General features: G+C 38.5%; 1 protein-coding gene across 6 annotated transcripts; it reads left to right on the top strand.

Annotated features, from left to right (window-relative positions):
• Positions 1–1168: 1168 nt before the first annotated feature.
• Positions 1169–14218, top strand: mus101 (mutagen-sensitive 101). 6 transcript variants are annotated; one of them, XM_086983948.1, is made up of 20 exons: positions 1169–1357; positions 2611–2831; positions 3154–3411; positions 3863–4131; positions 4648–4865; positions 5195–5446; positions 5599–5954; positions 6182–6493; positions 6764–6954; positions 7254–7515; positions 7720–7983; positions 8314–8657; positions 8857–8937; positions 9594–10137; positions 10504–10604; positions 10880–11002; positions 11707–11810; positions 12464–12530; positions 12618–13064; positions 13863–14218. In XM_086983948.1, exons 1-20 carry the CDS (start codon positions 1308–1310, stop codon positions 13890–13892), a joined length of 4494 nt encoding a protein of 1497 aa, XP_086840074.1. In that variant the 5' UTR covers positions 1169–1307; the 3' UTR covers positions 13893–14218. The 6 variants fall into 6 exon arrangements, with proteins under 6 accessions (XP_086840074.1, XP_086840076.1, XP_022673049.1 ...); XM_022817314.2 differs by having other exon boundaries at positions 1170–1357; positions 4648–4859; positions 5213–5446; positions 12464–13064; XM_022817313.2 differs by having other exon boundaries at positions 1170–1357; positions 4648–4859; positions 12464–13064.
• The last annotated feature ends 13378 nt before the right edge of the window (positions 14219–27596 follow it).

Below are 27596 nucleotides of genomic sequence, written 5' to 3'. Positions count from 1 at the left end.
TTAATCCAATTTCATAATTTGCGTAGTCCATTTCCCTCAACGACATGTCTCGTTTTACGTTTCTTGAAGTCCTTTACTTCATAGGATACGGTCATTATAGAGTGACAATAAAAAGTTCCAAAAATTGACAAGTAGTTCTATTTTTGGTTAGCTAATATTTTGTGTGCTAATTTCGATCCATATATGAGGCTAATACACAATTTATTCGGAGACAGGAAGGCCATTGGCAGGTAGTGACAGCCAATGAATAATTACAGTGTCACTCCTAGTAACTCATCTGTTAGGTGCATGCTGCTACTGCTCAAACCTGTATCGCACAAAGCGCATATCAATATGGATTCTTTCTTTTTCGATATGGAATCTTCCCTTTTACCAAAAAATCTGTGACTTTTCACGCCATTCAACCGATTTATTATATACTATTTATATGTACATACACTGAATTTTTATACAATACAGGAGCTAGGCATTGTAAATACTTTTAAGAGGCTGATTGATAAGCGAATACTCGCTATCAGCAATACTTCGCTTAGGATTTGCCAGTTCGTCCTGTCATGTACATTCAACTATGCATGTGCTAAAGCGTGGTTCGTATGACGGGACTGGTTGCTGCTAAAAGATCGAGACAAAACAAACAGTTTCTTTTTTATTGGGCGCAGGTGGACTTGAGAAGAACTGATTATGAAGAATAAGCCAGGTTCGTGAAAAGTAGCATAAAAGTAATATATAATAGAGGCTCGTGGAAGCGGTACTTAGACCATAGCTGTTGTCCTTACAAATGATCGAACACGATAAAAATAAAGACGTGCTGGGTTTTCTATGCTAATACCAGTAACCTATAATTGAAATGGGCGAAAATAAACTGAAGCTCTGTACAGCATTAGCTTGTAAACGCATATGGTGTTCAAGTCATGCTTCTCAAAATACCCTAAAGACGCCAACGATAATAAGATGTATTAAACTGATAGGAACCATTAAGAATTTGTGATTCATTGCGGAGCTGTACCTACATAACTTCAGAATCGTACAGGCTCATGACAATATCCTGCACTCTTTGTCTATTCAGAGTTTTTCAGGCATAGGCGCTTTTTATTTCAATTTTCCCGCGCGTCCAATTCTGTTGCGTATCCCAGAACAATCTAGTTCATCAGCTGTGTCCTTTGTTTTCAAGTTTTCGAGCGGTTCAATAAGATCCTCATCAAAGGCGCTATTCTGTTCGTTTCAGCTCTTCTTCTCGAAAAAGTCCGTTAAAAAGAACGAACTAAGGGTGCGTGTGTGTGAAAACGAGAATTTACATAGTTTTAGTAATGGACTTTTCGCGAAGAAGAAATATCTCGCGTTTGGAGGGCCCGTCCTCGTAAGTTTCCGTTAAAGTTTGTGGTGTTCTATACAATGTTATAATGAATCGTAATGTTTTGTCAAGACCCTTTCCGGCAATCGATTTTCTAGTATATAAATACTAAACAGTTTGTGGTAGTATTATTTATAGACCATTCCATATGGATAGTAGAAAATTAGCTATGTACCAAGCAACTTATTTATATGATATGTCTAAATGCTGGGTAAAACAGAGCTCGAATACATTTATAGCTTGATATTTGTAAAATTCTACGAGCGGTCGTCATCATATTCGCAAGCAAGATTTATTTTTTGTTAATACCCGAATTCATGATTTTGGCGGAAGACATTGCAGATTCACATTCTTTACCCAACTGTTCAACAATCACCATGATTACAAAATACGGTCCAGTAGGACTTATTGATGAGATGCCACTTCTATACAAGTTTACTGGTGCAGCTAAAAAAAAACTTTATTCGAATTATTAAAGTTATTACAACAAAAACACGCCATTCACAGACAAACTGATAATATTGTGTAAGTGTTTATCTAGCAATGTCCAGAATAGTATGCCTTATGCATATATTGGATCACCTCTGTAAAACATTGCTGAAGCAGCTTTCAGAATGGATCGGGTTTGAGATAGAATAACTGGTTCGCCTATCTCTATGTCTGAGTCTATGAGATGCTTGAACTTGTTATATATCGTAAATACCCCTTTGTTTTTCTATTCAACCAAAAATGTTTTATTTCTTAAAAAGGAAAAAAATATATTTTTTATTTATATATTTAAATTAATTATTATTAAAGATGCTTTTAACCGTCTGTAGCTCACATGTCATGAAAAATCAGCTGTTTTAGAGGATACTTATTTTGTGCAAGTTTAGTTAACCTTCAATTTGAAACCTTTAACGATTTACGATTTACCAAAGAAGTATATCTTTGTTAACTCATTTAATTATTTCTGTATTTACTCCGAGCCCATAACTCTACTTGTTTCTGTGCGCCCTCTTAATAGAGATGGCAGAAAAACTCACTAAATTTCAACTAATCTGTGCGTATTCTCCATCTTAGGGTGGTATCGAGGGCTTTACACACATTAGCGAGCCTGTTCAAGTCCCTGACTTTTGTTAAGACGCTTACTTAATCCTCTTATTGTATATTATATTATTCATGCTGAAGTTCGACTGCTTTATGAACGTTCGAAACTTCTAATTTTATTATCAACTAAGGGATTAATAACAATAATAATGGGTTTCCTGCAAGTTTAGTACTCTGATAGAGATCTCAGCACGCGATGTTTCTCTGACAATATTCTGTGAGCCATATGGCGACGCTGGGCGTACCGCTCGTCTTCAAGAAGCTTTTGACGCGTACCAAACCCACGCGGTAGGTGAGACCAAGTGGATGACTCTCGAAGAGATGCGGGAATTTCAAGCACAATCGCAGCATCAGAATCAGTTAGTCCACTATGTTTGTGATCCATTTGAAGGTTAGTTGCTGAGCAGTTTAGTCTCTATAGCTATTTCCTATCTTAAAAGCAATAATCAATAATACTTTGCGCTTCTCGGCAGATTTACCGTACTTTTTTTGGGAAGGGTATATTATACGCATTCTGCTATATTTTAGTTTCTTAAATATAAGGATAAATGTCCTTTTGCCTAGCAATGTTTTAGTATATGTTGTATAAATCGCGTAACTATATAAAAGAAACAATGTCAGTTAATGTTAATATAAAAGCTGTATTATAAGAACGTAACATCTTACTGTTTCTTATTATTAATTATCTCACCGTCTTTTATTGATTTAATTAGGTCCTGTGTTTGATCTTGCTCAAGCTTCGGAGCATCCGGTATGGGGTCCTCTGGTGTTATTGCGTTGTTTGAGAGACAAGCGCGCTCTTCCGTTGTTCCAAAAAGGACAGGCAATCTATTCACTAGCGATGAAAAACGTAATAGCTACTTTCTCGTCAGTGACTCCAGCGCGGCGAGTGGGTCTCACCCAGCGAATCCGGTGGATGGGGGGTCGAATGGAAGCCGCACTCAACAACACGGTTACCCATGTTGTTACAGGTAAAAATAATATAATAACTTTATTCACACTGATCCTATGTGTAGCTGGCGAGCCTCGAAGCAGCGATTCTAATCTCATTTAATCAAAGGTAGGGTCATTATTGCATATTTCCTTAGTAAACTTAGATTGTTCAAATCCGATGGCAAATATCCGCTACTTTAATATTGTTAAACGTAATCGTGGTTCAACAAACACGCTTAGCGATCGCTTTCAAAAGACTTTCCTATATAGTAGCTATAAACTCCGTTTCCCACAGAGTTCTTCATATGTCAAAAACTAAATAATCGCTTGAAATGTGTTCATATTTCCTAGCAAGGGATGCACATATGATCAATAAAATGATAGCCTACTATCATCATTATTATTTATTGTTGACGTATTTTGGACGGGTACAGGATAACTCTTTGTATCGAGCTAATTATAAATGCTGGCTTTGGCTTTTCACTTCAGACGAGGTAGGCTCAAAGAAGTACATTGTTGGCGCCCAGCGTGGTCTTGCACTGCAAACAACCGCGTGGATTGATCGTGTTTGGGATACGACGCAACATGAACTCAAACATGCACTTTCTATCGCAGAAGAATTTAGGACTCCAATATTTGCCAATTTAACGATCACCACGTCCGGCCTTGCTGAAGATGAAAAGGCTGAAGTAACAAAACTTATACAAGATAACGGTGGAACTTACACTGGAAAGTTAACTAAAGCAAATACGCATCTTGTAAGTAATTAAATAATTGACAGTCTGTTCTGTAGTTAACTAGATGGTAGTACATGAAAACGTTATAAAAGATCAATTTTTTTTTTAATTCACGATACGATAAATTTGTTTTTGTATTATCGATTGATTTGCTTTTTAAAGTTTTTCGGTTTTACCACTAACATTTGAAGTATTATTTTTTCTATACATATTGAACATTATTGAGGATGCCTGCAAGCGACGATTTCTAAGTTCTTGAGGCCACCTTCGACCACTCGATCTCGAACGAATCATATGAATCTACAAAGACGACGGGTAAATTTGAACGAGGAAAACATAACCTTCTGTCGACCATACCGTCATATTGATTAGTCGCTTCTCGCGCCGATTAATTCTGGAAAGCATCAATCCTTCACAACCCAACAAGCCGATCAAGGGCAGATCCGCTTGTGTTTACATCAAATATCTCATTTCATATATAGTTAGAGTTTTATTTTATATTTTTCAAATATTCCTCTAAATGGATTGTATTGTCAGGTGGTTCGAGAAGGAAAAGGTGCAAAGTATACAGCGGCCTTAAAATGGCAGTTGCACGTGGTTACGCCGGACTGGGTATCCAATTCAGTAAAGAAAGGTTTCATGGTTGATCCTATTCAGTATCTCATTGGAGAATCTATAGAGCCGTTAACCGGGAAAAATGATACCGTAATGAATTCAAGTGTAACATCCGTCGCCTCTACTATATCGAGGTATGGGTAAGGTGTTACCAATTACATTTTAGTCTTAAACTTTGATTAGAAGCTTGAAAAAAATATTTAAAAGCAAAATGAGGCACATAACTCACTTAGGACGCTTATTGCTATATGAAGAGTATTTAAAAACAATGCACAATAAAATAAGTTTTCGTAGCTGGATAACTAGCCATTTCAATTACATGTTCACGTGGCAGTATATTCAGGAGTAACATGTCTTCCACTCAGTTCTCTTTAGCTAGTTCCAACGTGCGACATTTCTCAATGCAGCGGCAAATAATACCGACATGACCTCTAGGTTTACAATAAATCAGACATTGAACGATAAGCAGGTCGGTTCTCTCCGAAAGGACAACGAATGTTTCTTCTGGAAGCACCGCCGCTGGGGATCCTGCCTACAGTGAGGTACTCCGACTCAAAAAAGAGGATGTTTCGGGTGCTGGGCAATTCCTGGATGGCTGTTCGGTTCATGTATTCGGCGTTCGAGATAAGACGTTATTAGACCGTTTGCATCAAATAATAAATCAGGCGGGTGGTCTACGGGAAGATGCTTTCAACGATGGCGTAACACACATTATAACGATGTAAGCCTAAAAGTCTATATGTATTATATACCTTCTTTTTAATTATCAATAGTTAAACAACTCTGCACACTATAATGCCACAACTTAAATATATATTTCTAGTTGATGATCTTTAAGTGTGAAATCGACTCGGCTGTTGACTCATTATGCAGCCCATCGGCGAGCGGCCTATCTGAACTTCAACGCAACATCGAGGCTACTTTTGCTTCACCGGCTGTGATCCTACCATCATGGTTGGTGGCTTGTGTTCGCGAAAAATCGTTGGTGTCGCCAGTAAATTACGCCGTTCCTGGATTCGACCCCCCACCAGAAGCGGGCGAAGGGGTAGACAGGTCAGACGGAGAGCACACAACTCATAGCTCGGCATGTTTGGGCGTTACCGCGAACCCTAATTGCTCATGTAGCAGCGTGGGTAATAAAACTTCTTCAAAACATTTGACGCTCGGCACTTCTGTTAGCGCCAGTGTAACAGGCTGTCTAAATGGAAAGGCATTTTGTCTGACACAAGGTAAGCCGCCCCCGAGATTCAGAAGACCTGCCTGTATACTAAAATAAGTCTTTCTTGCGCAAGGAAAAGCAACATATATAAGAAAAGGGGTTTATATATATGAACCTAGGTATGACGTATCTGTTTTTTGTTACTAGATTTTTTATTTACTAATTATTTTTTATTTATTATATTATTTCTTTTTTAAGTAACGTATAATGTTTTTTTTCGTAATTCTTTCTTTGCAGAACTGCGCACAATGTATTTGAATGTAGTACATGACTTGCCTGCTCTTCGGGAGGGTATCGAATCTCTAGGGGGACACCTTGTCGATTCCGAAGACACTGTTGGCCCTTCTCAAGAACTATATATGGTTTACACGAATATGGTGTCAGCTACACTGCCCCCACCAAATTCGATTACTATACTCTTTCTCGAAGGTGTAATTAAACAACGGCGTTGGACAGATCCCTCGGTCAGCCTTTTCTTTCAGGTGCTCCATGCCCCGAGGGCTGACGTTCCCAACGGGGTAATGTCCAGCGTTGTAGTTACTCCTACAGGTTAGTTGAGTACAGTCGATTCCTTAGTTCTATTGTTATGGTTACCACAAGATATATGTTCTCCATGCATTTTGATTGGTTGTGTTTTAACGAAATGTAGGTTTTTTTTTTTCGAAAATGTCCTCAGTCGATTTTGGATATACAGGTAATGCATGGTGTTATAAATGTATATAAGCAGGTTACTCATTTTGCGTTTGCATTCAATAATTTTGAATCCGTGTTCATCTCGCGTAAAAAGATTATTTGTTATTTTTGTGAATTCCGCTGCAGGCTTTAGCGAGCAAGAAGTAACGAGTATGTCACGAGCCCTCGCTCTATTTGGTGCTTCCCTTCAAGCTGTCATGGTACGGAGTAGTAAACCAGACAAAAAGCTCTGGGCCACAACACACCTCGTTTGTGCAACGGATAAAAGCAACGGAAAGCTAGAAGCAGCCAAACGGTGGAAAATTCCAGCGGTCACGGTAAACGGCCATATACATAATTAAGTCAAGTTGAATTTGTTTTTATTACTGGTAGAGGAAGATAACATATGCAAATAAGCAACATTCCATATCTGCGCAAGAAATAGTCTTAAGATAATTCGCACGAACGTTAGCATATATTTTCACATTAAATAAAAGTGCATAGAGCACACGACATGGAGAAGCTGGACTTGGGTGTTTACAGTGGGTAACTTCGTTTGACTTCACATTTCATGATTCCTACTCAGCTACTAAAGAAAGTTACTACTGAAATCACTAACATAGTTATTTCGCCTTAGCTGGAATGGGTGCTTGTTTGCGCTCGGGAAGGTTGCCGCGTTGGTGTAAAGGAATACCTCATAGATCCCGGCCAATGGGAATCGCTACCGGACGCAGCAAAAAAATCTCCCCGCAGACCGCCCCCAGAAACTCCGGTTGAAAAGCGAAAGAGGCCTATTGAATTTCAAACAACACCTTCGCAAGGATTGGACATTTCGCGCAAACAGACACCGCCGCCAATAACAACGATAGTGACTCCAGGAACAGCCGTTAACAACAGTGGTAAGCTTCATTTCATGTGAAGTTAATAAGCTCGATAACTATGTTCGTTGGTATCGATGTTGCTGATGTTATCAGGTAGGCGAAGACATGTCTTAGCTAAAATGAATATCTTCATAACCCAGTATTATTGATGCCGTAGTCACAGTGCGTGACTACAACGCGCATAACTAATATAGACACCTGTTCACGAATTAAATGGAGTAGGAACTGCAGCGGCCAGTGATCGTCGTCCTTCAGGGGCTCAGACGCCGATGTTGTCCTCTCAGCGAATGCGGGAAATCTACGAAGAGTGTAGCCGTTTCAAAACACCCAAGAGGTCAAACGGCGCAGATGTGGACTCGCCCGGAATGCCCCGAATCGGGGCTGACAAGATATCCGAGATGGTTCAGCAAATTCAAGACTCGCCTTTGCGACCATACGATATTCCTGAGGCTTCGTTTAATGAAAAGTGCTCGCAAGCTGTGAGCGGTAGGTAAAGATTGGAAAATCTGATTTAATTTGCTAATTGACATAACTTTTTATCGTCGAGGATAGTGTCAACGCTGCAATTATGCTGTTAGCTACCGCTTCTCAGGAAAGGTAACGATCGGATTGATTACTGTAATTTTAACACGCCATGTAAAACCGGTTGTTATTTATGGAAATTTGAATTATAATAAACACTATAAATACTTAAGGAAAATATTAGTGCCAGCAAAAATGTGGAGACGTTTTTATTTACAGGTGCTAAAGGTTAATTTGTAGTGTATACAACATTTTATTGAATATTTAGTTCTCACAGGCGCTTCATGATTTCAGCTAAATCATGTTTAACAATCGGCCGCCCACTGGACGGAATTGTCGCAGTAATTGATGAAGACGGCTTAAAGCCTTGTTCACTCGAACTGAAGATGTCAATCGAACGCCTGGGGGGCTGGGTATGCCACACTGTAGAGCGGTGTACACTGATTATTTTGCCACCGAGTCATAAGCAATCTGACGATGGTCGTCGGTTGCGAGTGAGCGCACAAAGATTAAACAAGCCAATCGTTGGTGTTGAATGGGTCTGGGCTACCATTGATACCATGGAGAGACCTCTATTAGTAGAGTTTCCTCCTAACTACGAAGAAAAATATGGAGCACCGTATGTCCGATGTAAAAAGGTGCGTATTTACAGAACGAAAATTGGTGTAGACATATTTTTCGATCATATCCATATAACGAGAAGAGACATCCTTTATAGGAATGAGCTTACAAGAAAACACAATTGGGCTCGTGCCAATGCGGACATTTTAAAAAGAGTAACAGTCACATGGTACAGAGAAGATCATCATTAACTATTAGTACTACTATACTTCACAGCTTAGTGACTACGTACCCAAATGGGAGGACTCCGACCTTGACATATCGGTACCGAAAGTTGACGATGCGCCGAGGACTACGGTAAGTTAGAAAAACATTTGAAGGATTTGGATCTGTGTCCTGGAAACCACTTCGAATACGGTTTAACCCATGACTGTGTCGTATAGGGGTACTTAATTGAATTGTAGATTTCCGAGTGTATTTTTTACTGACGACAAACATACAAGACACATATTTTAGTGTAGAGGAGTTCACACTTCTTGATTTTTATATGACCTTATAAAGAGCTTTCTCTTGTAGTTTGCAATGCTCGAATTTCATATTGTGACAGTTACAAGATTCGACAGTTAAAATGCCGGTTAGTCAGGTAGATTACATTAACGGATATTGGTTATGTCTGGTAATTGCTCCCCTAATGAAGTGTGGATATGTTTATAGAAAGTCTGCGGATTTTTGTGCGCAAGAGGTATCAATCTAGTTCAAATGCAAATGGTGCGCAAATAACACAATAATGCCGTCAGTATAGATTAATTTAAAGTATAATGCTTAGCAGCTTACTGAGAAGGCGAGCGTTCATAATACAACGTTGATGATTTATACCACTCTAGTTCTTTTTCTAGAGCTTCTTTTTCATCTGTCTTTCTACTAGGTCTAGCTATGTAGATGATGACGGCAGAATAGGTCTTTCAGAAGTTTTACTCACTTAAAAATGTGCGATTCTCTGTCCGCAAAAATAGACGAAGGACACATCTGGAGTAACTCTAGAGAATGAAGCTGACTTATCGATGCCTGTCGTGGAGCAACCGAGCGTCGAGAGTAGTCACGCTACTCCTAGGCAGAAAGCGAACACAGCAAAAATAGAACAGGGCAGTGTTGCTGATGTTAGTGAGGACGAGGATCAGGACAAATCTGTTCCCTCCAACAATATTCATGTCTGCAATGTTTCTACTGAGGGGGCCGCATCTAGCAGTCGATTCCTTAGGCCAAGGCGGTCATCCGTGGCGTCGGTGGGGTCAGAGGTGCCCGCCACTCCGATGGAAGCCCCGCAAGCAGATAAAACTTTACAAAAGGCTAGCTCTGCCGCTTCCGTGTCAAAGGATCCCCTACGAGAGATACTAAGACGGAACTCGGGACGCCAAGCAACTCCTTTAGTTCGTCGATTGTCTCGGGCTGATATGGACGATACGAACCGGTCTCAGAACAGGCGGTCTCAGCTCGTTATGGCTAGTCAATGTTCAATAGGAAGTGTTCTTGCAGATATCGAGACACAGCCAGAAGAAGGTGAGTGTAACTTGCGTAACTGCTGCCGCGCTGATACGGAGTTTTATGCGTCCCTTAGAGGTACCAACGGGGCATCAAGATATATTTTCAGCAAGACCTTTTCTTTTTGGCATTCTTAAGAGATGATCAAGGCTAATATACCTGGTCTAGAAAAACCTAAATCAACTATTTCTTCGTCTAGGAAGACTTTTCCAAAGGGATAGATGTTCTGGTTCATCAACGCTATTTACTCGAAATATATATATAGGACAAGTCTCAAGACTGGACAACAATATTCGTACTGGCGCTAACTACAGAAAGGGTCATGCGTGTCATTTATAAATCCTTAGTCAGCTTATTATGACGGTCTGTTATTGAGTTTTGCAGGCGTCACTTACGGCAGAACAATGACAATTCCCACATCCACTCAGTTAAACAGCACTGTGTACGGGGATGCCGTTGCTCCAAATTTTGGAGACGTATCCATGGTTAGTAAAATTTTTCAATACCGTTGATATTTATCTTAGTAATAAATAAATAGAATAAATGTTATCTATAGTTCTGTAATATGCAAAAGCCATTCTGACTAGTAATTCGATCTAATGGTCGCTTATCAGTTCGTTTCAAGTGGTACCGGGGTTGCTTATGCGTTTGTATATGCTTGGATTGAATCAGTTGCATTAACTATTGTCTTTAAAGTCTTGGCAAAAATATGAAATTCGGTAACAAATTGCTTATTTGTTTGGGACAAAATTGCGGTTAGGTGCGGCATTGCACTGATGAGATGATGAATAATCCAGCTGTAACGAAAGCTACTCCAAAAAGATTGCGAGACACTTTTGAGGTTCAAGATACGCCTGGGAAGAGATTTAAAAAGAATCCTGTGGTAAGAAGTTTTTTTGATTATAATAAGAGTAATAGTCGAAAATTCAAATAAATTTAGGTTTAAAGGGCGTATTAGAACTCTATTATGTTTTAAAAGCTATTATCTTTAATGGCATTAAAGAAACAACAGCCCACCACACTTCTTATGACTCAAAAAAATGCACTATCACTGCTATACTTCTATGTTGCACACGTTTATTTAAATATGGGTTCCGTGTAGAAGTGATTATTATTATTACGTTCCTCGGAGTAGCAAAGCGATCATAACCACGCTTGCCCTTCTGGTAGCCGTTCGTTTCCGTGAAGAGCGAGATGTTTTAAAGACGGACCGCCCAAAGTTACTTGAATATCAGAGCACACGACTCGGGCAGCTAAATAGTACTAGTATTGTTATTCTTACACAGAGGAAATATCGCTTGTGTGCCCATAACAAATAAAACGTATGTTTATAATAAATAATAAAAATAATAATATTAAATTACTTGTTTACCTAAGGAACACAACTCCATCATCTCAAGAAATTTGAAATTTTTTCATCGGTGTTATCTAGTCACTAGGGTACTCTCTGTTATGTGTGTCATATATTGATGAGTACGGGCGAGAGTGTCGTAAATGATTTTTTTTAACTTTCATTCAGTTTCATTATGTTTGATAGTTTCACTTGAGCAATATTCAATTAACCAAGATTGCCTCGTATTCTTCCAGAAACACGAGCTTACTCATAACGATACAACAGAAGTAGCTTCACCACCTCTAACGAAAAAGTCGACTGAAAAGGTGTACGAGTTGTATCACCTTGATGAAGAGACGTAAGTGCCTACTTCATGACATTTAGTTTTGCGTTCGACTCAATCATTATACAATAGGTGACAAGAGATGGTAGAGGTTTTACCCATTGAACAGTGCTACTGGCAACAGGTAGGGTCGCTGTTTCGCGTTTTGAATCACGCTATTATACCTTTACGATAGAGTATTTGATCATCAGATAGTATAAGACAACCGTAAGTGTATCAAACCTGCGTTTTTTCATTACTGTCCGCTATAAAATCTACGTGAACAAGTCTTCAGAATTATCTCTTGGCATTGCATCAAGCATTTACTTGACTAGGAGCCTAGCTCCTACTTAGACTGGGTTAGGTCTTGCTGGACTTATCTGGTATTTCTTTAATAGACCCATTGAAACGTCATGGTAAACATACATTGACTAACTCTTTGTATAATCATCCCTGGTATTTACAATGCTCCGTGGTACTAACTTTGCTAAGCTGATATCCGAACCAGCTATGCCTAAATGCTTACTTGTTATTCCGGCAATGCACTAGAGAAAATGCGTATTGACTACTCAGAAAATGTCTATTTGTCACAGTTTCTTAGGTTAGTACTGGTGCACTCAAATCAGTTCCGGAATGGCATAGAATCTAATGCTTAGTACATATGCTTAATAAATGTAAATCGCTTTCAGAGATAAACGGTGTCGGCACCTAATTACCGAGCTAGGAGGAGCCATCGTGGATAACCTTTCAGCTGAGGTTAGTGCTCCTTCGAGTATTGAAAAGATCACTATTATAGACCCCACCCAACCGCGGATTATGAAGAAAAGTTCTCTACTTCAACAGCTGGCGTGTGGTGGTTGGGTTCTCGCGCCAAGTTACGTTGATGATAGCTCGGCAGCCGGATACTTCTTACCGGAGGCTGAGTACATGTTAGGTGTTGGCACGAAAGGGCAACCCGAATCCAACATCCGAAAGATATCGGCTGAACGCTTCGCGTGCTGGCCGCGATGGAGGAAACAGCGTCTCGAATATGGCACCGGAGCTTTTGACAAGTGGAAAGTAGGGCTATTCAGTTCGACAGTGGAACGAGAACGTGGCCATCGACTGTTGTTAACAGCCGGTGGTGCCGTGGTCCTCAATCGAGAGGACATGGACGCGCTCAAGGAAGCGACGCACATTTTTGTGACAAAGGGAGATACCAGCACCGCAAGAAAGCTGCGCGCCAAGCTTGGACCGAGCGCATTAATAGTCGCCCCAGACTACATGCTACACTATTTGTCGCTTGGTGAGGTAAGATCATCGACGGGTAATTGGATTAAATTGTAAATGCAAGAAACAATGTTTCTTGCAAGAGCAGACGATATTGTGGTGTGATTTGTACTAACAAGCTGTATGAAATTTATCACTAAAAGGATAGAATTGTTGATGGTTACGGTTGATATCTAATGACGGTTTTAAGATTACTAGTTTTGAAGCAGTCGCAAGGTAAAGGTATGGAATAAGCTCACATAGGGCACATTGGTTGGACTGAACTTACATATGCTCAGTCATTAGTGTGATGTAGTTAATGCTATAATACCAGAAGCAGTAAATACTTTGTTATGATTAATGGTAGAACAAGCATAGAGCAGGCAATACGACGGGTATTTACAGTAGAATTTTACTGTGCTGGTATTGTTTCTTTGCATTCTATTTCCTTGACAAATTATCGTGAATGTGAGATTCGATACGAGCGAGCCACAAATTTTATGAAATCTTTAATTCTTATTTGTTAAATACTTCACAAATATTCGGTCGTATGTATTGGTCAAGTGAAATTTTACAAATAATACGAACGTTGCTCATAATTTCAATGCAGCTTATATACTTATATAATACTCCTAGCACGATTGTGAATTCCAAGAGAGTTACGAAAGAAAAAAATACATTTTTCAATTGGAAAGGAGTTTTGATGAGCTTTCGGTGCATATCTAATGCTAGATGCTACTTATGATTTAAAGAGATAAATTTTTCGTTTCTTTATTAGGCATTCAATACAGGTCCCCATTCGTAATGGAATTTTTTCAATGCTCTTTATTTATGTTTCAGGTGGATCCAGCAGCATTTGCGATACAATAGGTATAATAAAGGCTAATGAATTCAATATAGTGCAAAGAGCACCACAAAATATTTGTATCAATGCTTATCGGTGCATAATGTGTTTTGTAATCTGCTATGTAAATAAGTGTGGTTCTTGTATATAAGTATGGCTTGAGCAAACCTATTAGTGTGATCGTTAACCACGAACGGAACGAAGACTTAATATAGAACCAATAATGAGAAGATAAATATTACTGATATGACTAAGGTTGTTTTTGCTTGAACAAACAACTACGTGGTAAAATGACAGGCTCAAGTGATGAATGCAAATAAATGGGACCAAGCCGTTTATTATTACTATATAATTATGCGTTTTTTTTAAATGGTGCTGATGGTCTTTTCTAGTAAAAGTATAATCGGTTGTTGTCCTGGCTTGAAAAGAGATTTTTTAGAGGCGGAGGATAAATGGATTTGCCTATGACTTTGAGAAAATGCTAAACACCAGCCTTAATGGCTAGTTACAATGGTTCAGATTTACGATCAGAACCTTCCTTCGCAACGACTAAGAAAATCCTCGTTTCTTACGTTTTCTAAAAAGCTTAAAGACAGAATCGGAGCAACTCAGCGACAAAACAATTGGCCTAGATAGTGCATTTTAGTAGCCGAGACTCGCTATAGAGTTTTCAAACTAAATCTGGAACAAAATAAATTGACTAGTTTTATTATGCACCTAGTCACTCCGGAAAGGGCCCTTATAGAAAATGGTAAAAAAAAATGATTTCTAAAGGTTTACCATATCGTGCGATAGATCTTAGTAACCTGGCATGTTTGAGCGGTTTCCAAGAACGCGGATGAAGAGTAGTATGGGTTTGTAGACGTAACTGTATTGTCAGTTCAGATAATTTATTATATGATTTCCCCGTTCAATTAAACTAGCAACGCCGTATTTTTTTTTCTGACGACATATTAAGTAGTCTAACAACAGTGAGACCACACGCGTTTTGGCTCATTAGATATCTGTACATTAACTTACAGAACTGAGCATATAACTTTGAAATAATAAAGATCTGATGCCCTACGAAGGGGATTGATACACATCTTTGTAATCCAAAGAGAAGACTCTAATGAAATCATGCTAAGCTGTGACAACATTGTTTTGGTCCTTAGCTATGTATTGCTTCAAACAGAGATAATAATTGGTTTAAATAACTACCCAATAAAGGTGCTTAAAGAAGTCCTTAACTGTTACCAAGAAAAAGACAGCGTAGCAAAGCAAACATGGCATATTCCACATAATTTCAAAAAGTTACTAGTTCAGTTTTATTTGTTCAAGGCTAGATATCCAGCTGATGAAGTTAGCAGACAGCAAAACTGACTGAATTGATCGGTTTGTGGATGAGATGCAGAAATATTTGAAAATCATATGAATTACTACGTTTTTTAATATTTACAAAAAGACTAAGTCTATCATATGGCCTCTACTATAGTCTATCATAGTCTCGATATGGCCTGGCTACTAATTGCTGGAACTGTGGTTGTCGGCACTTCGGGGCGGTCTGCGGACCTGTTGAACGAAAGCAAGATAGCAAGTAAAACACAGGGAATGCAAAAAATCTTGAAATGACTTTGAATATTACTAAGGCCTGTTTACGACGATTTTTCAATTATGACTGCGTGTTTGTGGCATAGTGCTTCTCGGGAGAATCGGGGTAGTCACAAAGCTGATTAAGCGGTTTTGCAAAGTCGGCATCTCTAATAATTTTGCTCGAATACTCACAGAACACTACAAGCTATTATACTATAGCTTCGTGCGGCATGTGTATGTTGTATTCAATCAGTCTGTGTCGCTGCTTAAATGATTCAAACAAATGTCAAGGTATTCGAAGGTTTTATATGTATTAACGAGATGTATTCAATGACATATGGGTTTTAAAGGAAGATTTTATCTTTGATCAATTTGTTAGTGGGTATTCATAAAGAACTGTTCACTGTCGGTTCCAACTGCTTATGGTATAGTATCTATACACGTAGATCCTATCCATGCATAGGTTACGGCGGTTTCGTTGTTTAGAAACATCCTATTTCATTGAGCCAATTTTTAGCATGCAGATAGGCACGAGGCGCTTGAAATGCTAGTCAACTCAATGGCGTTCAAAATGTTGCGCAACTTCTCATCAAGAACGCTGTTTTGAGAGTATATTTTAACTATAATGAGTTATACTTGTAAAGATAGATGGAAACGTATGATGGAGGTATTGCATAAACCACTTTTTTATCATGTTTAAGATGTTACCTATTATAGGTAAAACAAAAAAAAAAGCTTATGAGTGAGTAGCCGCCGAAATCGGATCATTTAAATCTTAACTTTTTTTTTAAAATGTGACTAATTTAAGACGAGAAAACTCACATAAGCCACGATTTGTATCCGGGTGTAATTAAAATATTGATACTAATATTAAATATCAAAATATTAACATGTACTTTTTTTACATTTTAAGCGCTAAATAGAACTTTAGAGAATTAGGGATCGTAGTGCTGGATTATTTTTGAAGATAAACTACTGACTGCATTTACAATTTATGACGGATTATGTAACCTCCCTCAACACTATAGAATTACACGTTTTAAAAAGCCTATAGCATAAGAGACTAACTTTAGGTCAAACTTGAATAATGATTTTTCAATAGCTGAGGCCCTTTCTGAAAGCGCATAGTAACGATGAAGATATTTACAGGTGATCATACATTTATTGGGCTTCGAAACGAGCAGTACCCCTTTTCGTTGTTATATTATTAAAACGTTCATCCGAAAATGCTCCTCACTTATAAAAAAAACACTTAAGCCGTGTGGACTGAGACTAATCTAGTGAATTTGTAATGAAGATATTTTTTACAATTATAACCGCGTTATACTCCAATATTAGCTAGATACGGAATAAAAGGTTGGTGAAATTATTGTGTTTATAGGCTTAACTAGATGCTAAGTTTACTTAACGTAAACGCGACTAGTTATAACTGCCTAACAAGCAGTTGCCAAAGTTTTTCGGTAATTTGAAACTTACGAAGATGCTTTCGTAAGAGTTCAAAACGCAAATTAAATTTACCAGGTAAACCGCAAGCTGTCATAAAGACTAGGTAATCGAGAATTTGTTCGACATGACAAATTTGGTATTTCTAGCATGTCAAATTTTTTTAGAGGGAATTCAAAATATTCGTAACGACTACTGAGTACGTTAAGGTTTTCAAACATGACTCTTTAGGGGTCTCTAGCTAGGAAAGGTACATTTACGACGGCCAAACACAAATGTATCGTTATTGTAGGGGTGGCAAAAACCTTTTGTTGTGTCTACGAGATAGCAATCCTATGTAGCAAAGGGTATATTTTAATATTCTATATTAGTACACTTGTCAGGGTCCTCGTTTAATAAATTAGCACATTTAAAAAAGACACATAGTGAACTCCGTCTATTTTGATATAATTTTTTATTATTACCCAAATGTTATACATTATACATTTTTGTACTGAATCAAGTACCAAATTTAGAAACGTTAATCATGTTATTTACATAGCACTAGCAATAGAAACCCACAATACGGTACTTAGCTGGCTGAATTCGATGTTCGTGCTATTAGTAGACGACCTTTTATGACCTTTCAGCGGCAGAAACTGAGGTCATATGTGCGTGGATTATTCCATTTGCACAAATCCTAATAGTAACGAGCAATTTCTTTTACTTGAGGCAAGTAGTTTTGTTTGGACCGTGCATCTAGCCACCAAAAGGAAATCGAATTCGCGGGTTCTGCTATTCATTCCTCGATGGTTTCAGCTCCTGTTAGTGTCATTCCCACCAACGATGCTGCAGCACTACGTCAACCTAGTCCTCGCTATGATCAAGGAGAAACATCGAAACAAGCGTCAGCAAGAAGTTACGCCAGGCCTTCGTAGATTTGGTGGAAGGTACCGGTTTTAGTAGAAGGCAATAAATAGTAGGTTAAGCAACTTTGCCGGAAGAAGGCGTGACCCAGATACGTCAAGACAACACACATGCACTTCAGCCTGTGGATTATATTTGTGCTATGAGATCCATTAACTAAATGCTTATTGAAAGTTGTAGGCGTTTGTAGTACTTCCGTGAAGATGGCTCGCGGCTGTATTGTCATTTAAGACCATCTGTGATAGCGGCAAATGACATTTACATTTACATTTCAGATTACAATATCCATTATATTATAGTTCATAAGGTGAATACAGTGAGTTAAAGACTTCTTCGTTCCCACATGGATTACTGCATTATGTCAAAAGAAGTATCTTAGTAACTTAAATTTTGTGATCCGCGTCATCGACCGATTCTTGTAGAGCTTTGTTTTCAAGAGAATACCGCCTTTTGTAGAAGACTGATAGTTCGCCATTTCCCATTTCCTCCTCTAGGCTTCATCCTGGCAGGCAGCTTAGCTTAGATCACGCCTTTAAGAAAAAGACTATTATCGCCTGTAAGAAAACTTCCCTTATTCGATGCTACAATAGTCGTTTGCACTAATCTAGCTAAGTGTGAGAGTTAATGGTTGCCTCAAATGTGGGGGGTTACCTGTGAACGGTCTGCTTTCGTTATCCGATCAGTGTTATGGGTCTCAACATTCACTTATCAGCCGTTATAGCAGATAAGCCTTAAAGTACCTCGTGTATTTACGTGTATACGGTTTTCTTTTGGCAATACTGCCGACGTGATCACTACCATCACGGCTTCTGGTAATTACAAGGTACCAGTCTTGTGAGTACGAGCGAGTTTTATTTAGCACAATCACAATTCAAGCCTAGGAAAGACTTAGCCCACTACAACGAATTAATACCCCGACCGACTTCCGTACAACTCAAATTATCTAATGGAATGAAAAAGATTGCCAAGAATCATAATTGGGCTTGACCGTCCTGTCTGGTCCCGTCCTATTTAGTTTTGTAGTAATACGAAGCAGTTTTGACTGACCGAATATAAGGGAGTTACGAGGAGGTTTTTAAAAATATAAGTTATCTAGAAAAATTTGTTTAGAGGTTAGGCAAAAACTTAGTGGGTATTACTGGTAGGCTACCCCAAACTTAGTATATATACTAATGGTAAAGGTTATTAAGTTGTAGTTGAATATGTGTTATTATCGTAAAGCAACAACAAAATCGACTTTGAAATTTATGCTACGTATTACACACGATCAGTGATGGCATAACGGTTAAGATAATTGTTTGTTAACTTCACAAGCCGAGATCGAATTTGCGGAAAGTCACGAAATCCCCAGAAACTGACTTCTCGAAAGTCTGACAAACAGAGCGCCTTAATATGAATTCGCACGAGTAGAAAAGAGATCTTACACAGAAAAATATCTAAAGAAAGGAAATTTAGGTGATGAAAAAAATGCGAGAAACGACGGGCTGATTTTTTCCTATTCATATTTCTAGCAGTCCCTTTGGGATAGTGTTTGCCTGCTAAATATAGTAGGTTTACACTGAAAAGCACAACGTATTACATTTTTTTTGCGGTACGATATTTCCTTTGCTTTAAAACAGGTGCAGCATGGATGGCATGTAATAGAGTATTACAACCCAAAAATTGCTTGACGGAAACAGCAGAGTGAAATTTAGCGATTTTCTGTAGCCTATATTATATCGAGCGAACATTTCACAGTAAAGTCCAATGTACAAACACATTTCTATAGTAGCTCGTCCAGATACCACATTTTGTAGGAACATTTCCTCATGATGACTGTTAAAAACGACAGACATATATGAAAGAATAGTCTGCTGAGAAGCATTAGCTTCAAATGGAGCCAGTTGTTGGAAGATCAGTGCTGTTTTGCTGGGAGTTTTAAAACCTTTAAGCTAAGTATAACACCTACAAATTGTTTGTATCCTTCTTCAATATTTCTGCAGGACTGTAGGAAGTTCGTAAACTTATTGATCTCGGAGCTTGTCCCAATGCGACTTCCAGCTTACCAAAAACACCCGCAACAGCAGGATCTTAGTTCATAGATTTTCGTATCCCTTGTCATAGATAAAAAAAAAAAAGAAAGCACTATAGGAATCTTCCTGGACTGTAAAGTTCAGCATTCAACGAGGCTTTCAAAGGACGTTGAACGTCAACTCCAACAAGCACTCAAAATGGGATTCTGAGTATTAGTATTGGTTTCTTCTTGGTATTGGTTTTGCCACGATGTGAAAGGTTATACATCAACCTAAAAAAACTAGTTTTTGTCAAGTGTCACCGAGTGGGGTGTCATTAGCGCATATCTAAGAACTATTTTTATTATATAGTTTTTTTCTTAACATAAAAAATAATATGAAAAAGTGCGATTGTGCGAAATTGTACAAGAAAATTCATTTTACTATTATTATTCTTAGAGTGTTAACAGCTATGAGTAAAAATGCTCAGTTACTCTCCGCAGTTGCTATAGCTGCTCCTACGTCTGTTTCTACGTTAGTTCATTTATCAATTCTTGTTATGCTTGGAGTTAACTTAATAAGATAATTCGTATTAACGATTTCTTTTCTAATTATAGTTTTTTTTTTTTCTGGATTTAGAGCTATTTATGAGATAGATATAAAAAAATAATTGCGATTAGCCCGCTAACTTAACAGCAGAGATGTCAAAAGCGAGGAGTGCACCAACAACTTAGAGTTCAAAAATAATCGAAATGTTATGCACCATACTGTAAGTAATCCATCCTACCAAATATTTGCCTGTGTTCTTTTCTAGTATAACTCTGCTAAGCTTTTTTTAACTATCTAAGTATGGCTAATAGCAAAAATTATGGGGTCAAGTTTAGCCCCAAAGGATACTGCGATCAGTCGGTTTTTGTATTGTGCGCTAGTGTATGTACAAGTGATTATCTGTAGTACCACAAAACTAAATATCCGTTTCATGTATTTTTTTTAGCTAGCTTCCCAACATTGAAGATAAACTGGCCGCTCTTTGAGGAGTATAACGCGCATTCTTGCAGGTCGGTTTCTAAAGCTCCGCTTAGAACACTCCTAACAGATCTACATTGTGTAGAATGAAAACCGACAGAAGCTAGAGGGCAATAAGGTAATTTGGGCTAATTCTGTTTTGAATTTTCTCGGATAAAATGGTTTATGTTGTATTTTACTAAAGGTGCTTTTTCAACGAAAAAAATATTCGCGCATTTACAATAGAGTTATAATTTTAAGCTCATTTGAACACAAATATGATTTTTTTTTTATTATATATTCTTCTACCTAAAATTAAAACGATGCCTCAACAAGATGCCAACGTAAGCTTATTTTTCCCCTAGCTAACAATGGAGCTTCAGTAAAAGCAATATTTTGTATTATATCTTGATCAGTGATTTGTTAGTCGATTTGAATTTTCGCGCACTGTCATTTTCTGCTTTGAATTGTGCGAATGTGGGTAGTTACAGCTAGTCCGTTGGCATTTTTTTCTTTAGCTAGTGCGTATTCTGGTCTAAATCATGCCTTTTCAGAAAGAAAAGAGCCGGTATGTTTAACTTCTTTTTTGTTCTTATATGTCTCATATTTTTACTTCAGCTTCATTTTCGCCAACACTTAGTTTATTTCTTCCTAGCAATGTTTCGCGTCTATTTTGCATTTCGTTACACCCTAATCTCCAGAATTGAAAAAAGCTGTCATGGCAGCCTCGTGAAAGACCCGTGCTGTGTGGGTAATATGTCGAAGGTATAAAAATAACCGTAGAGATTTTGGAAACGGTTTTTTGAAGTGATTGTATTATCTTTCTGTTCTGGAAATAATGGCAGGTGCCATTCTAAGCGAAAAGGAAAAAATACCGTCATAGTTATAGCAGGTAAACATCACGTCTGTAAAACGTAAACTCAAAATGTACACATGTCTTAGTTAACTCCTATCAGGGTTTCTGACTTATTATATATCAAGTTTAGCTTTGCTTTATTTCACATGTTATGCATTCAATTCCGTTGTAATATAATCCAGTTGTTACGGAAAGCGAAATCGCGCATATAAACATTATCACTTCAGCTTCAGCAAGGTGGGATTTTTGCGTTAGCTTGCAGGAAGACTCTAAACAGATGGATATTGCCCTTTCAGTCAATGTTTAACGGCAGTACTGCGCCGCAGGCAGCTGGGTACCGTTATTTCATGCATTTAATTTTCTCTATTCTGTGATTTAGCTGATCGTGACTGTGCAGAAGATTTGATAGACCATAGCAACGCGATCGGCGCTATGCACATACAAATAATGCATAAAACATATTATGATGTGATTTTTTAGCTCTGTGCGGCTAAATGTAGCATTTTTGGTTCCTTTGTGTTCTACTATTGTGTATATACGTTTTAACTGAATTGAGTACTAAGAAGTTTTACTTGCCACTTTGCATCTTTGCATTATTTAATCAGCGCGAACGCAGAAAAGGTAAAGTTGGAAGTATATGAGCATTGTAAACGTGTAGCAAAACAGCTACAAACGGCAGCATCGCCACCGTAAGGACGGCAAAGTCATATGAAAGGACACGAAATATCGGCATATTGCCAACGTTGCACGTTGAGTTGGAGCATGCATGTGTTTCGCAGCTTCTACAGAGCTCCTTTTTGAAAAAAACGTTAGGAGAAGACGCTATTGGATTGGCTATACGTGTTGCCTTGTCAAATTGGTAACCGGGATAAGCTGCATGGCCATATTCGGGATATAGCTAGGGCGTGTGGATTCATGATGACCGCTTCATTCCGTTTATGTGTTTCCTTATCCGCTTTGATAGAGTGGGCGTCAGCATCAGAAACCTAAGAGCCGACAATAGAGACGTCAAAACGGATACGTTTCCGTATTTGCAAATTTGTTGGTCTTATTATTAATTTATTTTTGCACCATACAGCTGCGATTAAAAAATTGGAAGCGGTATAATTGATCCTAGCAGTTATACTTCAATAACGGTATTGTGGGATCTCAATCAGCGTTTTTTCGCTCTATGACCTGCATTATTAACAGGAGGTCAAATCAGCTTCTGATCTTCTCATCTAAATACTCGTTGATGTTTTACTCTTTAAACTGCTTCACCCAAGCGCGGTTCAGGATTTAGTTGTTGCAGGTGACCACTTACTTGCAAGTTATACCGAGGTACAAGGTGTAATGTATTTTACCAGCTATTTTGAATTATAAGGCAATACAAGACTGGCCTCCCTATTTAGGTAGTAGTAATACGGCCCGTGTATGGTGTATGGTGGTCTTTTTGGCGGCCATTGATGACACGTAACGCAGTTTCCTGTAAGTTAGCCAATGAAATAAAGAATGGCCTGTTTCGAAATTATGCCTCAAATGACTGTGTCGTTTGATGATGTCATTATCTTTGGTGTTTCCAAAGACCGTTACTTAAATCCGATTGGTAAATTGAATATATACTGTATTATAGCCACAGTCATTGAAATAGACCTCGAAGCTACTAATTGCTGGTAATTACGCTTCGCTCCAAAAAAGACACTACCCGCTATTGTTTGAAGTGCAGCTCAAATGTGTGTGATGAATGTTGCAAAGTAGCCTGTCGTTCGTAGTTTGTTAAAAGGTTCTAATTCTTATTTCATAATCTCACAAGGCTTATTTCAACGGATGAGGGAAAAGGACGATTTACAAAGGACGAGAAGGGATACCCGTCGAAGACAGAAAAAATTTTGGGCTGTAACGCAGCTCTTATAAAACACACTTCGCAGGAACAGGATTCGTTGGTTAACGCACTTGCTCTGAGCTGGGCTTCAGTGTTGATTACCCATGTCGTGGCAAGCATTTAGACGGATTTGTCAAAAGCCGTTAGGGGAGTTGCTTGGGGTTCCGCTACGATGATAAGGTATCCTCAAGAGCGTAAATTGATCCTGATTTATTAGTTTTAGTGGTTACTAGAATTTAGTGCCACATGAATAAAGAGCTCCTCGTACGGGAGTTACATTATCTTTTATAAAGACTTAACAAAGTTATAGGGATCGCGGTAGAGTCGGGTAGTAGCCAGCGAATATCGATAGCAGTCTCTATGTACGTAATTTTTTGACCTCAACTCAGCTTCTTACAATCCCAGCTGCAGACTATAATGGTAAGTTATACGAGTACTATTATACATGAGCACACAAAATCATAGACTCATTCATACCTAAATTGCAACCTGGTCACGAGAGCATGTGCTAATGTGACGTCTTGTACAGCTGTACAATAAATCAAATAACTGCTCGAAAGTTTTTTTATTTATTATATTGAAAATTTACTAGATCGCCAAATATTTTGAGCCTTCAAAATGATTATACGTTAACATTGCTGAAATATATAATAATAAATTGCAATAACGGGTCCTAACATGACGTTCGAGCTGAAACTTCTCCACAGAACAATAGAATTTGGCAGATCTGGATGCCGCCTAGGCATTGTACAGGTGGTGCCAAAAACCCTCAGAAAGCCTTGAAAAGCGGTTAGCGACGTATAATTTAATTTTTGTCCTAATTTGAAGCATTTATATTTAATACTGTGACACCGCTGCTGTTGAGGTTATATCGATGGTCTTTTCCCACTTTCTTTTTACTTGAAGCCGAAGCGTATTTACGTACTAGTTCGAACTTGGACCATACTAGACCGATGAGTTATTGCGGTTTAAGGGCAAGCACATTTATTGATTTTTAAACATTCTCGGCCGCAGGCTTTTTGCGTGAAAAGTCTTCAGAGATGACTGATCCCGCTTACAAATCTGGCCCGAACGGATTTTGCTGGACTTGTCTCGGGTTTCCAACGGAAGCTAAAACATTTCGTCGATTAACGTATAGGAGAGGTAGATCACATAGTAATAGTACCGTGTCCTCTATAACGTTGGTATTCTTTTCTGATTTGTTGTGTGTCATAGCTGGCAACAAAATGCTAGTGTTTGTAGCAGCGTACATGGCTCGCTTACGATAATACTGGCTCTGTAGTCCCCTTTAATCTGAGCAGAAAACGAGTGCCTGTTGACGTGTAATCATGCTTTTCTTTTTCATATGCAACTTTAACTTACCCATTAACATTAGGAAATAATAGACCGGACGTGGACAAGGGGCGTTCCATGTTAATTTAGACAACACGTAGGCTTATAAAGGTAACAATTAAGGCTTGCAAACTCCTGAAGCAGGTTTCAGCTAAATTGCCCTTAACTCGACAGGAGGACAACAGGTTACGTAGGGTAATTTTCACACGCTAAAGGCGAGCCTTACGCTGGAGTTAAATGCTTCTGGTTCAATTCGTGTTTGGCACAATTACAGCTTACGACGACAAGGCCATTGAGGACACAAGGCATTTGAAGGTTTACTTGTCCAAGTGTTGCTGGAAATATCTCCTGATAATTTCGAAAGGTTGAGTAAACCTGACGCCGTAACGATTGACCAAATTCGTGTGAGTCGTATCTCTTACGGCGGTTAATGAAAATTACTTTGAACATTGCCTTATATAATAATTAGAAACTTTTCAGGGACCCCAGGTTACAATGAATTCACCACACAGGAGAGCAGACAACGGTTGGAAGATTTCAAATTGTATTTATAGGTTGCAAGTAACCCTAGCTTTCGCTATCTATAATTCCACCGTAGTATCTCTGCCACTTACGACTTTCACAAACCTTAGTCGTCTCATGCGAGCTAATTATCTGGGACTAGTTGTTCAAAGTGTTATGTAACAAACAGCAGATTTCTCACACGCACATAAATCGACATCACACTCAATACCAGTAATGTTTTTTCTAGCTTTATCTAGCGAGATTAACTGAAAATAACAAGCGTGTTACTAACGCCTTCATCTGCGTTGCCATAGTAACCGTCCTGTGTGGATCAGGTTTTAGTTGGTAGTGAATACAGTTTTGATGACAAGTTCGACGACTGTTTTTATCGTCCTTTAGAGTACTCGGTCTACTTGGAGTGTAATTGATGTCCTATTGAAGCGTAGCGTAAACGTTACGCAACAGCGTTTCCATAGGTTGTTATTAATTAAATACTATGCTGCATTAATTTAGAATCAGTCTCCATTGTGCGACAGGCATTATTACTTGTCCATGGTGACATATCGCAGTCCATAGTAAACATATGCATATGTTCTATAGGACTCACGATTTCGTAGCGGCAGTCTGTACGCCCATAAACATTAGCTCAACTACAATCTAAAAGCACGGAACTACTTTAGAAGTGACCTTGCAGTTTTAATGCGATGTGGGCCTGCACGTGAACCTTCGAGTTTCATAAAAAGCTAACATTCTGCGCCATTCCAGCGGCAAGTATGGAGGTTTAGGCCGTTAGTAGCTAACTGAAAATGCAACGTTCAACGCCCTTAGGCGTTTATATCATACCGTAGCTGAATCCATAATACTTTGCTGTTGCTATTATTAGGCGCTGTTCCGGTATAGCAGAGATAACTTGCCAGTGGAGTAGGTACAAATGAGGCCGAGAAGCGCGAACTTTAAAAGCAGAAAGCTCTTGACCTTCAAGACTTGAGAACTTTGGTCAATATTTACAGTGTTTACAATGTACAGTGTAGTGGATTTTTTCCAAAAAAAAATACATTTATATGACGGGTCGATAAATCGTTGCCTGTTTAAGACAGGTTCTTTGCATTTTTAGTAGCAAAAATAATTTGCTTACGGAGGACGAATTAATGATTATTTTATACTTTTGCGTATGCTGCATTCGAGCTCGCTGGACGCGTAACGGCCAGTGATAATATTCGGGCATATAAATAAATAAACCTAACGTATGATTGTCATGAAATATTAACTTTAGATAATTATCCAAGGCTTGCCCAATAAGCAGCACATAATAGAACATCAAACGTTGCCAATGAAAAAAAACCTAGTAGAGGCAAGATTAAGCGTGAAATAGCTGGACGCTATAATACAAAAATGAATCAACAGTAAACAAGTTGTTACCACAACTTTAATAATAAGAGGGGCTTACCTGCGGAGACAGTTCCTTCTTGTCGAGACTTTGAAAAGACCTGATTTTTACCGAATTGCAGGAAAGAAACACTGTTTAATATTCAGTTTATCCGATGCTTTGAATCAGTCGAATATCAGGTGAATATGGCGTCCAATTTGGGAAGTATATGCTTTTTACCTCGTGTGATAACTGATCATTATTCCTTACCTCCTTCGGTAGATCAAGCGTGACCTATCATACAACAATAGGAAAAGCAGTTGGTTAAGAGCTGGCCTAGCGCGCTGTTGGACGCACGGCTCCTCACCGCAAGGAAATTCAAATTACTTATGCTATGCCTCAAGCTGCTGCTGCGCTATGACCAAAAATGATATTTCATTTCCAAGGTAAATCACGTCTGAGAAAGTTACACAAAATGGAGCTAATGTTACCGTCAACTTCTTTCATTGTATCATTTTCTACAACAGCAAATAGTGGATCGGCAGTGTAAACATTTGAATTGGTAATAGATCAGTGTGTATGAGGCTCTTTGCGCCCTCGTGCATCCCGTTTGACTGTGATGATCTCTTTACTGCATCTGCGTATTGTAAAAAACCTATACTAGTAAAAGTACATGAGGTAGCTTTTACACCCAGAAATGCAATGTTCAAACGATGCTGAGGAAACCTATTGAGATGCGTCGGAGGAAATGAGGTTAGGAATGTCTGCGAAAGCATCACACAAGTAATTCAAGTTTCATCAAAATGGTTATATTATACTTTAATTGAAACCCGCATCTGAGGTTAGCACCTCCAGTTATTAATGCTCGGGATACGGAGACCACTTAACATTACT

This window comes from Varroa destructor, unplaced genomic scaffold (assembly GCF_002443255.2).
Source record: "Varroa destructor unplaced genomic scaffold, Vdes_3.0 BEIS01000001.1, whole genome shotgun sequence".
Lineage (NCBI taxonomy): Eukaryota > Metazoa > Arthropoda > Arachnida > Mesostigmata > Varroidae > Varroa > Varroa destructor.
The sequence above is the reverse complement of the archived record's forward strand: the minus strand, read 5'-3'. Positions and strand labels throughout refer to the sequence as shown.

What these genes read in the sequence shown, in the direction of transcription:
- mus101 (XM_086983933.1), top strand. Translation starts at nt 1,308, where the DNA reads ATGGACTTTTCGCGAAGAAGAAATATCTCGCGTTTGGAGGGCCCGTCC. An exon ending in GGAAAATTCCAGCGGTCACG is followed by an intron (nt 6,955 to 7,253) that starts GTAAACGGCCAT and finishes ATTTCGCCTTAG; the next exon opens with CTGGAATGGGTGCTTGTTTG. An exon ending in AACAGCCGTTAACAACAGTG is followed by an intron (nt 7,516 to 7,719) that starts GTAAGCTTCATT and finishes TAAATGGAGTAG; the next exon opens with GAACTGCAGCGGCCAGTGAT.